The sequence below is a fragment of the Pipistrellus kuhlii genome, unplaced genomic scaffold (assembly GCF_014108245.1).
Source record: "Pipistrellus kuhlii isolate mPipKuh1 unplaced genomic scaffold, mPipKuh1.p scaffold_m20_p_17, whole genome shotgun sequence".
Lineage (NCBI taxonomy): Eukaryota > Metazoa > Chordata > Mammalia > Chiroptera > Vespertilionidae > Pipistrellus > Pipistrellus kuhlii.
This window is the reverse complement of record NW_023425482.1, coordinates 4,965,718-4,980,328: the sequence shown is the minus strand read 5'-3', so window position 1 is coordinate 4,980,328 and position 14,611 is coordinate 4,965,718. Positions and strand designations below refer to the sequence as shown.

Genomic DNA, 14,611 nt, shown 5'->3' with positions numbered 1-14,611 from the left:
TACAGACCCACACACCAGCAAACATGGGACTTGCCCAGACACACTGAGGCATGAGTGATTGTGGGTGTGTCTAGGAGGACCTGACCCTTGAGAGGTCCCCAAACACATCCCAAAGTGCCTCTTTGAGCCATGGAGTGGGCTGGATGAGGATTGGTGAGGGTTTGGGCAGGAGCAGGGCCACTGCTCCCTGAGGACCTAAGGAAGTGCCTGGCCATCCTGCAGCTGAGAAAACAGCATAGCCCACCACCCCTCCCCGTTTCTACACACACACACACACACACACACACACACACACACACACAAATGTCCTCAGGCAGTGCTGCTGTTTCTGCCCTGGTTCACCATCTAGGAAGCCAGCAGGGTTCCTCCAGGGGCTGGCTGCCCTGAGGCAGGCAGGAGGAGTGCTAGCAGAAAGTAACATAAATGTCTGCATTGTTCAACTGCATCCTCCAATAGGCTCCAAAGCTTGACCCCAACAACCTCTCTGCCCCACCAGCTCAGAGACAAGCAGGAAAGAAGATGGTGCTTATGAGCAAATGAGCAGGTGGAGGGGGGAGGCTGGGAGAGAGAAAAAGCAGGGGTTGCCTGGACTTTGGTGGTGGTCAAGGCAGCCAGAGGAAGAGCAGCTGGTGGTAGAGTGGCAGGCCAGCCTCCATCCCCCCAGACACCATAAAGAGGGAGCTTTGCTAGGCACACCCGCCCCAGGGGAACTGACTAGGGAATGTTACTTAAAGTGGGCTTACCTCAGCTTCTGGGGCCACAAAGGCCGTAGAGAGTCCAGTCTCCTGGGAAACTGTGTAGATGGCGCACAGTGGGAAGAATCCAGTGGAAAGGATCCCACAGAGCTGGCCTCAGAGAAGCAGACATCCACCAGGGAAGGGCAAATCCTTGGCACTCCGGAGTGGCCATGGTCAGGATTCCTTGAAGCACCCCCAATGAGGGGATAGGACTTGGAGACTCATTTGTCCTCCCTGCGTCACCTATGAATGTGCTGCGTGTGGGCTCTGAAAATCCAGCTCTGAAACCACTTGACTCGTTTCTATGCCGGTCCAGTGGGTGGGCAACACATTTCTCGCAGAAACCTAACCACAAGGCCCAAGGTCCTGCTGCTGTGGGAATGGAGGCCCCAAGCAGCCACACTGAGCCCCTCGGGTCATCTCTCCTCTCCGCCCACTCTGGGCCTGGGTGCCCAAGGCCTCTTTCCCACAGGACACTGCCTACCTCACTGACTGGCTGGTATGGCCTTGGGCTGCAGCTCAAGGCCACAGGTCTCCTCCCCAGATCCCCCAGGCAGAGAGGAGACAGGACTGGGCCTCCCAAGGGCCAAGGTTTAGCTGCACCTATACAAACTGCACCTTTGCCTGCCCTGCCGAGAGACCCCCAGAGCCCTGCCTGAGGCCTAGGAGGGAGACAAGTGTGTTCAGCCATAGGCATAGAGTCAGGTACCCATCTGAGCCAGGAGACAGCATACCTCAGGCTCATCACCATCCATCCACACCTCAATTTTCCCACTCATTAAATTGGCACAATTACCAAAAACCCTTCTAACCATGACACTTGGAGACTCTTAGGCCTACGTGTTGTGGCTAGACTGGTGGGTCTCACTCCTCTGCCCTCCACCCCCCACAGCATGCACCTGGCTCTTCCTTCACGTATGTACTCACATGACACCTCCCATCTGTAGCCTCTCCTGTGGCAACTGCACCCGCAGTGCCCTGGCAGGCCTCCACCCTGCTTTATAGCGTGTTCGACCTTCTGGTGTGTCCCAGGGCCCAGTCCTTAACTGTGGCTATTGGCGTCCTGCTGCTAGGCTGTGTGTTCACAGTTTTACCTTTAATGACTAGGGTAGGAGCTCAATACATGTTTGTAGGTGAGAAGAAATGAGGAAGGGACAAGGGAGAAAGGAAGGGAGCAAAGCCAAGGAGTGGAAGCAGAGGAGGAGAGGAGGGAGCAGGATAGGAGGGGGGGGGGGGGAGGGAAAGGGAGTGGAAAAGGGGAAAAGAAGGAGAAAGAAAGAAAGAAAGAAAGAAAGAAAGAAAGAAAGAAAGAAGAAAGAAAGAAAGAAAGAAAGAAAGAAAGGAAGGAAGGAAGGAAGGAAGGAAGGAAGGAAGGAAGGAAGGAAGAAAGAAAGAAAGAAAGAAAGAAAGAAAGAAAGAAAGAAAGAAAGAAAGAAAGAAAAAGAAAGAAGACCTCCTGTGGGTAAGTGTGCATTTCCTCTCTAGTGATATAACCACGTAACCCCAGCTCTCAGAGTTGGGAAATGTGCAGATAATACTTCCTTCCAGATAACACTTGCTCCTGGTACTGCCTTGCCTCATGGGGTCAATGGGCCACACTTGGGCAGCTGCATGAAACCGTGGCTCTAGCTAATACCCAAGGACCTAGGACGGTCTCCAGGCAACAGCCTTTGAGCCCAAGGATATCAGAGGGGTGGCTTGTTAGAGATGCTAGCTCTATAGAGAACCACCATGCCCAGGAGAAGTGGTCCCAGGACGACTCTCCCTACTGCCCCTCAGATGGAATCCACAACTACAGGCAGAACTGCCTGAGCCCAGTCTCCAAGCCAGAGCCACCCACCCTCAATGTGGGCAGCCAAGGCAGCAACCCCCCAACGTGCTCCCACCAGCCTGGGGGGCCCAGACAGCATCTAGTTGTCTTTAGGCCAACTCCTTCTCTGTGTCTTTTGCAGGCAGCCTCCTGATTCCTAACTTAATTTATTTTGACATCCTTGCTGCCTTTTGACCTCCTTACGGAGTCACATGGTGCTTAAAACTCATTATCCCCCCATTGAAACAGGAAGTTAATTAAACCCTTCACAGAGCCAGTGTTGATGAATGTCAGGATGGGCCCCTGATGCAGCTACCCAGAGGCCTTAGGCTGATCTGCAGAGCTGGGGGAGGGGTGGGGATGGGGGAGCTGAGTAAGGCCTGGCCCTGGGACAGACGGGCCCCCTTCTCCAACACAGCAACCAGTGTTCATTCTGGAGCAGAGGGTGTGGATTTCTTAGGGAGAATCCAGCTCTGCCACGTACTTGCTGTGTGGCCTTGGGCAAGTGACTTCACTTCTCTAAGCCTCAGTTTACTCATCTGGCAAATGGAAATTCTAACAGTCTTTCAAAGAGCCATTATAAGCAGATGGTGCATTGACCTGCCCAGCACAGGGCCTGGCACCGAGGAACCCCCCAGGACATTTCTCTCACGTCTGCTAGTGTTAGATGACAGAGCACTGAGTGCTGCGGAAAGGCCTCTGGTCCCCACAACTGGAGCAGAGAGGAAAGGCCGAGTCTTGTCTGGGAGCAGTCAGGGGCTTCCCTGAGGAAGGGAAGTGGGAGGGAAGTGCCAGGCGGTGGGAGAGAAGGATGCATGTGGCAGCAGGACCAGCTTTCACAAAGGCCCAGCCTGCAGGACACCTGGACTTTAGTACAAGGAGGTTCAGAAAATAGGGTAAGAGCAGGGCAGGCCAGGGCAGAGGTCATCACCAGCAGCGGGTCAGGAGTGGCTCTGGGGGACCAGTGGGGTGGGGACAGTGGTTAGGGTGGTGACTGAGGGAGGCTTGAAGCACGATGGGGTGGTGGTGATGTGCCAGGGGGCATTTGGGAGCTATGACGAGATGAAGTCGCAAACAGTGGAGGGACAGTGAAGCTCTTCGTGGGCCTGGTGTCCGGAGACCTTTCATCTAGCCTGGCCTGGGGACCTGCTCTGTGCCATAGACTGCTGTGGCCAGAATCATTTGAGACCCCACCCTCAGCCCTCCCTGCCTTTGCACCTACTCTTCCCACAGCTGAGAATGCTCGTCTCCCATGACTCTTTTTTGAGCATCCTCTTTATTCTTCAATGTCCATCTTAAGTTTGTAGAACATTCTGTGGCTTCCTTGGTCATAGCCCAACAATCAGTGCAGGGCCTGGCATGCAGGAGATGCCACAATTAGCTCCTTCCCCCACCCATAGCAACTGTCCAGCCATGGGCCACCCTCCTCTGGAATTAACCTGCCTGGGGTTACAGGAAACTGCCACTTCTGAGCTGGAGGACCACCCTGGGCCTTAGTGCCTTCATCACTGCCACAAGAGCCTTGAGCACTGTGTCCACGCCCAGCTCTGCCACTTTCTGCCTGGTGACCCTAATGGCTGTAACCAGCAGAGGGATGCACAAAGATTTCATGAAAGAATATGAACCAGCCCAAAGAAAGGGCTTAGAAATGTTCGTGACGGACAAAGGCATCACTCCTAGAGTGGGCGTCCAGAGCAGAGCCATGCTCAGGCCTTTTCTGGGACCAGACACCCTTGGATCCTCCTGGGAGGCCTCCAGGGAGCCTGCTATCAGCCTTGGAATCCAGTGAGCAGGGAACAGCCAGGCCTTGGCCAAGGCAGCCCTGCTCCATGCAAAGCCCCTCCCAACTTCACAGCAAGCATTGACAGCCCCCCATTGAGACTGAATGCAATTCTGTTTACTCCACTAATGACTTTTGGATGTGAATCCTGGCACTCCTCACAGTCACACAGGGACAGGTGGAAATTAGAGTTCACAGTGGGAGGCCCATGGGGATGGAGGTGGCCAGGTGAGACACCTTCAGCAGCCCTATGCCCGCTCCTCCTCCAGACAGCCTTCCCTGATTTCCCCAGGCAGAGGCAGTTGCTCCCACTCTGGACTCACCCAGGCCTTCCTTTCAACAACACTTTTTGTTCTTTTTTCCTCAATATAGCTCCATTATCAACAGACCTCCTCTGAGGGCACAGTAGTGTGTTCAAGGTCCTATGGCATCACCACTGATCACCGGCCAGGCAGTTTCCTCCTCTGTATAAAGGTACAGATAGCCCCTGCAGGGCAGGTTGAGAGAAAAAGCATAGAAGGAAAGTGCTCCAGAAACAGCTCTCACCTGGGTTTGGGCTGCTGTGGCACTTCATGGGCCTGTGCCCTGTGCAGATACATGAGGTCTCCAGTTCTTGGGAAGATCCTTCACTTGGTTTAACACTCTGCTGTTGCCGCCCTGAAATTCTTTTTTTTTTTTTTTTTTAATATATTTTATTGATTTTTCACAGAGAAGAAGAGAGAGGGATAGAGAGTTAGAAACATCGATGAGAGAGAATCATCGATCAGCTGCCTCTTGCACACCCCCAACTGGGGACGTGCCCGCAACCAAGGTACATGCCCTTGACTGGAATCGAACCTAGGACCTTTCAGTCCACAGGCTGACGCTTTATCCACTGAGCCAAACCGGTTTCAGTGCAGCCCTGAAATTATTTTTTTTTATATTTTATTTTTTTATTGATTTTATACAGAGAGGAAGAGAGATGTAGAGAGTTAGAAACATCGAGGAGAGAGACACATTGATCAGCTGCCTCTTGCACACCCCGTACTGGGGATGTGCCCACAACCAAGTTACATGCCCTTGACAGGAATCGAACCTGGGACCTTTCAGTCCCCAACCCGATGATCTACCCACCCTGAAATTCTTAATCTTTGAACAAGGGGCCCCACATTTTCATTTTGCATAGGGCCTCAAAAATGATGTAGCTAGTTCTGGCCAGCAGGTTCTGTTTCTCACCTGCCTCTGCTCCTAAGTCTCTGGGTGATTTGGATGTGTTTCTCCTCTTGGGGCCACAGTTTATGGGCAAAGAAGTGGCCAAAGTGATGCCTAGCTTCTCATCCTGCACCCTAGACAGATATCACTAATATGGCTCTTCCTCCTGCTGACCCTCAAGATCCTCCTTAACAGATCTCCAGCCATTTCAGCAGCACCAACCTGGGTGTGCATGGAGCCCCAGACACAACCCATAGCCACCTCCTCCAAGAATCCCTCTGACTCCCAAGTCTCCATCTTTGAGAAGGTAGTAAAGCCCAACGGGAAGCACAGATAGGTGGGGTGCCTCATTCAGTTGGCAAACACTATGGGAGCCTTGGGCTGAGTGAACCAGTCAGCCATGGATCCTGAGCTCCTCAGTGAGGGGGTACAGCACCAGGCAGCTGTAGGAAGGCTATACCCACTGGCTCTGGGTAGGAATCTGTGTGACCCTGGGCAAGTCTCTTGGCCTCCTAGCCTTAGAGTTTCTGTCTGTCCAGTGGCAGTGAGTGGTCTCAGGGTGGACCTCAGCCTCCTGCCCTGCCTGTCACTCTGCTGCCCAAAGACCCCCTGAGAGTAGTGACAGGGCAGGCTCCAGGGATAACCCTTCTCCTTACTCATGGAGTGGGGGCAAAGGTAACAGAAGTCAGAATGATGTGGGGGTCTCACAGGCAGGGGGCTCAGCATTCAGCCAGCCTTGGCATGTGACAGTGGTGATGATTATCTGCCACTAAGTGGGTGGGGCTCTTTAGAAAAGTCTTCCTGGTAGCCCTGGGGCCCTACTAATTCCCTATTTCTTATGAATATGAGTGAGAGGGGCTAGGCATCTTAATTCAGGCCAAGAACATTAAAATATAAGAATACAATTGTGCTCCTGTTGGGCAATCCTAATGTTGTGTGACCTTGAGCAAGGCTCACTGGAAATGGGGGCCTCTGGGATCCCATAAACATATCCCAAAGGACAAGAGGGTCATCTCTATTTCCAGGATTGGAGCAGACAGTACTGACCCTGGGACCCTCGCTCCTTTCCGATTGCCCAGGAGGGAGGGACGCAGAGATTCGCTCAACCGGCTGAGAGGCCGGCTTCCTGGGCCTCCATCAGGGCGCCCCGCAGAGGAGAGGCTCCGAAGGAGTGACACCGGAGACTGCTGGGAGAGGGGCAGGGACAGGACCCTAGCTTCCGCAACCTCCAAGATTTCCTGCCAGGTCTCAGTCCGAGCGAGGAGGACCCGAGGTCCCAGCTTTCCATTTGAGGGTCTCGGCCACTGGGGTGGCGGACCCTGGGGATATCGCCTCCACCGGAGATTTGGAAGAAAGCCCCCAGCAGCCAGAGCTGGCTCCACACCTCAAATCGGACCCAAGACAAATGTGAGGTGTCAGGGCATTGAGCTTGCCCCTAGGCTTAGGAGCGCGCAGACCGGAGAAACTGGGGGCGGTGTTACAGAGTAGGGGGCGGGGCCATAGGAGGCCGGGGCGGAGCCAGGCCGCCGGGGCGGAGGCGGGGCGGGGCCTTAGCGTCCAGGGGCTAAACCAGATCCCGGCAGGCTTTGGGGCAGGGCCAGCGCTGAGGGGCGGGTCCAGAGAGGCCCGGAGCACGCCGGTTGCCGCGCCGCGAAGCGGCGAGAAGGAATAGGACGCCGAGCCCCAAAGAGGCCTGAGGACAAAGCTTCAGGGCCGAAGGAGGAGTCGAGGCCTGAGGTCTACACGGGGTTGTGGGCGGGTGCTGGGCGGGGCCTGTGCGGCTGGGCAGGGCCGCGGCGCAGAGGGAGAGGCGGGGCCAACCCTTGCAGGCCTGGGCGGGCCCCGGCGCCGGGGGCGGGGCCGGAGGCGCGGCGCCAGTGACCAGCAGGACCCGCCCCTCCCGGCCCGCCCTCCCGGAGCGCCCGGGTCCTGGCCTCCCGGTTCGCTGTGTGCTGCCCGCAGGTTCCATTGAGAAAAGCTGAGCGGCGGCGGCGGCGGCGGCGTCTGCGCGGGAGCCGAGAACCGGCAGCAGCCCGCCGCCCGCCGCCCCGGCGGTCCGCGCGCTTGCAGTGCCGGGGCCGAGCCTCCGGCTTCCGCAGCGGCTCCGAGCCGGCCGCGGCGGGCTGGGGGCGCGGGCCGGGGCAGCTGCGGAGCGCGGGGGCCGAGGGCATGAGCCGTCCCGTGGCTCCGCTGCGCCCCCGCCGCCCGCCGCCGCCCGCCAGGGGCTAGAGGCGGCCGCCGGGAGGGCACGCGGCGCCGGAGACATGTCCAGAAGGAAACAGAGCAATCCCCGGCAGATTAAGCGTGAGTCAAACTTTGCCCGCTCGCCCGCCCGCCGTCCCCGACCCCCGCCGTCCCCCACCCGCCCCCCACCCGCCCCGCTCTGTCCGCTCCGCCGGCGACCTTCACCCCGCGCCGCGCCCCCCGCGCTCTGTGCCAAGCGCGCCGCAATCTAATCTCCGCGGCGGGCTGGGCCCCCGCGTCTCGGCTCGGCACCGGGGGTCTGGCCGGACGGGAGGGGTGTCCGCCCAAACAGTCGGGATCCGAGTGGCGGGGGGCGCGCCCACCTCGTGGCGGACCCCTCCCCCACACCCCCGAGATGGTGCGGCGATAAGGCGGCCCCGATCTGGGCTCAGATAAAGTTTAAAATATTCCATTCTGCAAGTCCCATCCTGATAAGATCGCTCTGTCGGGACGGGCTGAAATTGTGATCTTATCTCTCGCAGTTGACTCTCCCAGGCTTTGTATCTAGAGGGAGAAAGAGAGAGACCTGGGAGGAAGAGGGGACACCCGAGGCCGCGTGGAAATGCATGGTCCAGTGGCGGGGGCGCGCTGCCACCCACTGCCACTCCCGCCGGCCAGAGAGCCACGTGGCTTGCGGGGTTGTGGGGACAGGAGCGTGCAGCTACTCAGACCCCTGTGTCCTGTAGCCCTGGTATCCAACTCCAGCCTTCCATGCCTGGAGACAGCCTCTTGGAGGTCCGACCCGGTCAAGGCCGCACCGGCCGCAGAAGGCGCGCTCAGATGCCTGCAGGAACACCCACCACCCCTCCAAGTCAAAAAAAGAGACTCTTTCCTCCCTCCCCACCCCCGCCAGGGTGCCCCCGCGCGCGTCCAAGTTTCTCTCCCCTCCGCCCTGAGGGCCCCTCCCCGGGGGTCTCGGTGGCCACTGAGTTCACACGGCTGATGCCCCGGCGGTGAGAGCGCCCCGCACTCCCGGGGGCCACGCGGCTGCGGGAAGAGCCACAGAGCCAGTGCACAGGAAGCGCGGCTCCCCGCCCCGCGCCAGTAATAACTTGGAGCTTCGGCATCCAGGGCGGAGGCGCGGGACTTCCTCCGGGGGTCGCATCTCCCAGGCCAGACAGACGGGCAGGGGAGTCGGGGCCAGTCCGCTGCCCAGCCCCAGGCAGTGGGCACTGCCACTTCTGTCCGCCTGACCACTGCTACCAGAGCCTACTGCGCGAACTCCTGGGGGAGTGTCTACTACTCCCGAGGTTGGGGGTGGAGGGGGACGCCAGGAGGAATCCGGATTCCCGTAACCCGACTCCCTCCATGTGCAAGCGGGACCTATTTTCAGAAAGTCGCCTTCTCTCAAGTCAACTCAAGTATTAAAACCACCCACAGGTCCCGATCTGCATGCTGCGTTCTCTGGTTTCTTCCTCCCCTCCTCCCTCGCGCGCGCTACCGATCGGTCTGTTCTCGTGTGTGCGTATGTGTATGTGTTTCAGCGCGATGAGAAATGCAGATAGCGCGGGCAGGGAGATCGCAGGTTGGGAGCCGATCGCCAGTGCCGATAAGGCCCAGAGCGGGGCGAGCGCCCTGGCCAGCTGGGTCGGCCGAGCAGCGCGCTTTAGGGACGGGGACTGCGGCTCGCACACGGGTGAGCCCCCGCTGCCCGCCCTCGATGCTCCGTAGACTCAGGCAGAGGTGGGGGCCGGGCCTGGGAGGCGGGGCCGGGCACTCTCCCCGCAGCCCGCGGCCCCGGGAGCCGCCTCCTCCCCGTGGCAGATCTCCGCGCGTTAAGATGCGAGCGCTGATTGTCACCAAGCGGCGGCGCCCGCCCGCCTGTCCTCGGCCCGCGGCTGTGCGTGCAGCCCTCGCAGCTGTGCGCCCGCCGCACCGGCCTCACCTGCAGCCAGGCCGCGGGCAGGCTGAGCTCGTGGGGCCACCGTCCCCCGCTCCCTCCCCAAAGCCGGGGCGCAGCTGCCCGCGCCTCTGTGTGCCTTTTGTTCCGCGCAGAGATAGATGTGCCGCGCTGATAAGGCGAGTAACCGATGGCGGCGGCGATAGGCGCTTCCATTTATTAACTTCAAACGTGGGAGCGGGGGAGGGCGAGGCGGGAGGGAGCGCGGCCTTGGCCGGCCAGATGGCTGACACGATAGGCTCGGCTGAGCCGGCGGGGAGCGCTGGGCAGAACGAGGCCCGGGACCCCTGGTCCCCCCACCCCTCTGAGCTTTCCTCCCGCCCGGGTCGATGTGAGCTCAGATAAACGCCGGGGCCGGTCGGCCGGATGGTGATCGCCAAGAACGATAAGAGTCCTTATCTATGGTCACCAGGCCCCGCCGGTTCAAGGCAACAACAGAGAGGAGGGGGTGTTTCGCCTGGGCGAGCGGGGGCCTCGGACGTGGGCAGGGGTAGAAGCCGTGGGCCTGTGTCCTCGCCAGGGCTGGTCTGTCTGGGCGAGTTTTCATCCCAAACACACTTAATTGCCAAGAAGTTATTCTCCCCCTGCGGGTGGTACAGTCCGTCAAAATGAAAGGAAAGTGACTGTGTCGGCCAGGAGGGGGGAGGATACCCCGCCCCTGATTTCTATTAGATGGTGTGAGACAGCCAGAGGTGGGGTTGGCACCTCCAGCAGGAGATAGGGTGTTTTTCCTCTTGAATCATGTTAGGGTTGGTGTGGTTCCTGGCAAGTGTGAGGTGTAACCTGCTTGGAGTTTACTTGAAAACACACACACACACACACACACACACACACACACACACACACACCGTGAGTTCTATTGCCCAGGCTGAGTTTTGCCCAGGGGACCCAGTATGCTGGTTTCTTTTTTAGCGTGCCCCCCAAATTAGGAGAGAAGGTTTGTGTACATGTGTACATCTGTCTTGATTCACTCAGAACGTCTTTATTGAGCACTTGCTGTATGTAAGCACTGGGTCACACCACACTGGGGAGATGGGAGTGGGTGAGACTGGGAGCAGTGTGGGAAGTCAAGACAAGGTAAGGGGTAGAGTAGAGAACAGATGGGTAGTCAGGGACACTTTCTGGAATGGGGGTTAGGAAGAGGCTTGCCATGGGTTGCCAGGGACAGGGGACAGTCCTCACTTTCCAACTCTGAAAAATGGGGTGACGATTCCTGACTGTTGAGGGGAATAAAGGGCTGAGAGTCACGAGATTCTAGGGGAGGGATGGCCTGTGTGAGGAGGCAAGAATGAGGTGTGTGTGTGGGGGGGGGGGTGCACTGGGCCTCGATTTCCCTTTCTGAAAAAATGCAGATAGGAGTGAACCCCCAGGTCAGATGGGCTGTCCAGGGGCCACAGAGTCGCTTCATAGTGGGAAAGCCCTTGGGGACCATGGATCCAGATACAGGGTGAAAGCCGAGGGCAGCCAAGGAAGACACTTCCAGAAGAGGCTGGGCTTTGCCTGGCTGGACAGCCCCCACCAGTCCCAGCCCCAACAGCGACTCCAGCTCCGTCACAGAGGATGGTGTTTTTCACACATTCTCGGAGTTTGATTAAACAAATTATTGGTGGCCACAGGATGACTCATTTACTCCGAGCTTCAAAGTCACCCGCCTGCTCTCCGAAGCAGCCTGACGCCCACCAGATGGACTGGCTATGCCTTCTGGCGAGGGCCAGTTCCAGGAGAGCCTGGGCTAGGCCCCAGAAGGAAGCGAGGTGGTCTCTGTGTGAGCTTTTATGAATGTAAGCGCAGTTATCTGTACAGAGCCATGCACACTTTCTTTCCATGTGTGGGAGGCACCTGGAGTCTGCCTGGCTCCCAGGGGCCACCTTGAAATGCTGCTGTGGTGGCAGAGAAGCTGGAAAAGAGGGACCGGTGGCAACCTCGCTGCCCCTGACTTGAGCCACCGTTGGCAGGTCACCTGACCTTCCACAGCCTCTGAAAAACAGGTGTGACTGTGCCTGCTGCCAGAGGTTGACAGGCACTAAGTTCTGCCTTCAGCTGGCTTTGGTCCCCTCCCAAGCAACCCTGGAAGCATGGGGATGGAGCTATAGTGAGTAAAGGGGACAGAGGATTTAGAGACCCGGAAGCATTTGCTCACAGTGCCTGCCCCTGAACCTGGACTTGAACAGAGCTCTCGTGCACCTGAGAACTCAGCCTCTCACTCCTGATGGTGGGACTTCACCCAGCTCTGACTGTTCTTGGTTTTCCTTTATTCTTGGGCCTCAGGAAACATAGTCAGCTCATTTGATAAATAATAATAATAATAATAATAATAATAACAACAACAACAACATAAATAATAGCTAATCCAGAGTTTACTCTGTGCCACACTACATATAAACTTAAAGCAGGTCCTGTTCGTATTGCCATTTATATATAAAAAACTGAATCACAAAGAGGAAAAGTTTCTCACCCAAGAAAGTGGCAGAGCGAGAATTGAAATACAGGCAGCGTGGCCGCTCACTCTGAACCAGTATGTCTGAACATCACGATGCTTTCTTGTAGTTCTCTCTTCTCTACCTGACTCTGGGCTTCTCAGGCCTCAATCTCCACACCTGTAGAATGGGCCTCTGGGAGCAGTGACACTGGGGTCTTTCCCAGCCCTGCCCTTGCTGCATCTCCCATGGCCTCCTTCCTGAGCCATTCCTGTGCAGGAGTGGTCTCCGGGGAGACTTTACCCAGCCCTACCCGGGGGCCTGAGCCTGGCCTAGTCCCGGCTGCCCAGCCAGCCCCTCCCCGGAGGTCACCGGGAGCCCAGCATGGCACCAGCACCGCCAGCAATTTAAATGGGTCAGTTGGGGAAGAAAGGAGGAGGGAATGCGATGCCATTAATTGTACCCCTTATCTCCTGTTTCTATGCCAACCAGACGTTCCTGGGGCTTGACGGGCTCGTGAATAATACTCCCGGCCAGCCTATCTGCCATCGACAGGCCTCCTCCTGGAGGCAGCTGTTGCCTCGCCGATTGGTATCACCTACCTCATAGACCCAGGCCTGGGCCCTCACATAGGATGGCCGAGCCACACTCGGGCACCTGGCTGGGCTCCTGTCCACTCGGCCACCATACCGCTGGATCTCCCTGGACCTGTCCTTGGCTACTGTCCCCATTTCACAGAGGGGGAAACTGAGGCCACAGCCACATGTGTATTCTCTGGACCTAGTCTGCTGTTCCCCATTCAGGCAGGAGTGCCCTGGAGAAAGGGTATTCTGCCTGCAGAGGGAGTCATCCTCCATATCCCCTGGCCCTCTGTGGGCCTCAGTGTCCTTGGCTGTGGCAGGACGGGGCAGGTGGTCCCACTGGTGAGAGATCAGCTTTCTTCAAGCTGCGCTGCGTGTGGCCCTAGGAGAAGAGGAGAGCCTGCACTTGCAGCAGTTCCCGTCAGAGCTGAGCCCTCACCAGGGCTGTTCACAACCAGAAGCTCCAAGGATATCTCTCTTCTCTTCTCTTCTCTTCTCTTCTCTTCTCTTCTCTTCTCTTCTCTTCTCTTCTCTTCTCTTCTCTTCTCTTCTCTTCTCTTCTCTTCTCTTCTCTCTTTCTCGTCCCTTCTAGCCTCAGTGTCTTTGCACAGCTGCTCAGGTCTCCACTCAGAGCCCCTCACAGGCAGATCATTTCTCATCTCCACACCCCACTCTTCCCACAGAGACCTCATTGGTCTGCTTGATCACCCACTGCCTGGGAGCGGGGACTGAGTCTGTTTTGTCCCCACAAAGAGGGCCTTCCAGAACTCTGTTGGATAAATGGTCTAATGAATACATGGCATGAAATGGACATGGCTGGGATCCCGGCTGTGCCACTTAGTGGCCATGGGACTAAGGGCAATGCCTACCCCATGCGAGCCCTGTTTTCCCCATTTACAAAACCAGGTGATGGCATTGCTGGCCCCTGGGCACCACTGTGAGGATCAGAGAGAAATACACATTTTCAGAAACAACTGCTATGAACCATCCTCCTCCTCCTCAGTATCTCTGGTCATTCAGGTCAGATCTGTAGTTTCCAGCTTATGTGAGATGGAGAAATCCCTTTTCCCAAACTCCCAGAGAGTAAAACTCCTACAGGGCCCTGCCTGGGAAGATCTCCCGCCGTCTCTCTGGCCCTGTGGCCCTCAGAGCTCGCTGTGCCAGGCCCCTGGTGACCCGCCACCCTCTTCCTAGCTGGCTCATTCCCCCACGACTTTCTAAGTGAGTACCCAAGCTGTGCAATCTTGGCACATTGCTTGCCCTCTTTGGGCTGGAGTCTTTCCTTTGTTAGAAGAGAAGGAAAGAGGAGGGGCTGTACTGGTGAGTGGTCAGTGATATTCCTCTACCTCCTCCTACCACCTCCTCACCTCCCTACCTGAACTCTGGATAGGTCTAGGCCAAGCCAAGTGAGAGTCTCCTATGTCCCTGTGCCCATTTCACAGATGAAGTGGGAGCTAGAGGCCTAAAGAGGGAGGTGGGCTTACCAAGTGTTCCCAGCCAGCAGCTGCCTGGGCCAGGAGAAAAGCAGTGGGCCTGGGAGAGCAGATCCAGGAGGAGCCGGGGAGGGGGGGGGGGGGGGTGTGTCTCTGCAGCAAGGCAGCCTTAGTGGTTGCTGTCAGGGTACCAGGCAGCATCGGCGTGGTGCTCCCTCTCTGCTTCAGTTTGCCCATTGGTTCAGTGGGCACGGCGTGGTGCTCCCTCTCTGCTTCAGTTTGCCCATTGGTTCAGTGGGCACATCCCAGTTCCAGACTTGAGTCCTGGCCTGGGGCAAGGAAGAAAAAGGGGAGATGGTCAAGTTCTGAAAGAGGTCTGGGTCCCAGCCTTTCATCTCCACACACAGCTTCCCAGCTGAGCATGTTGAGTGTCTCCTTCATCCTTAGCCCTAGTTCTCTCATGTGCAGAATGTCTATAACACCGAGCCTGCTCCAGGGGCTATGCTGAGAGCTCAAAA

The 14,611-nt window shown here is 57.4% G+C and overlaps 1 protein-coding gene across 7 annotated transcripts in view; it reads left to right on the top strand.

The window, feature by feature from the left end:
* The first annotated feature begins 7,421 nt into the window (after positions 1–7,421).
* The window catches only part of ZFPM1 (zinc finger protein, FOG family member 1), a 70,893-nt gene continuing 63,703 nt past the window's right edge, over positions 7,422–14,611 (top strand). For 3 of the 7 annotated variants that reach the window (XM_036440240.2, XM_036440236.2, XM_045582607.1), the window contains exon 1: positions 7,424–7,822. In XM_036440240.2, the coding sequence (XP_036296133.1) occupies positions 7,783–7,822 (40 nt within the window). In that variant the 5' untranslated portion in view covers positions 7,424–7,782. Of the gene's footprint in view, positions 7,823–14,611 lie in introns of all 7 variants that reach the window. The other 4 variants (XM_045582608.1, XM_036440237.2, XM_036440241.2 and 1 more) reach the window with 3 other exon arrangements.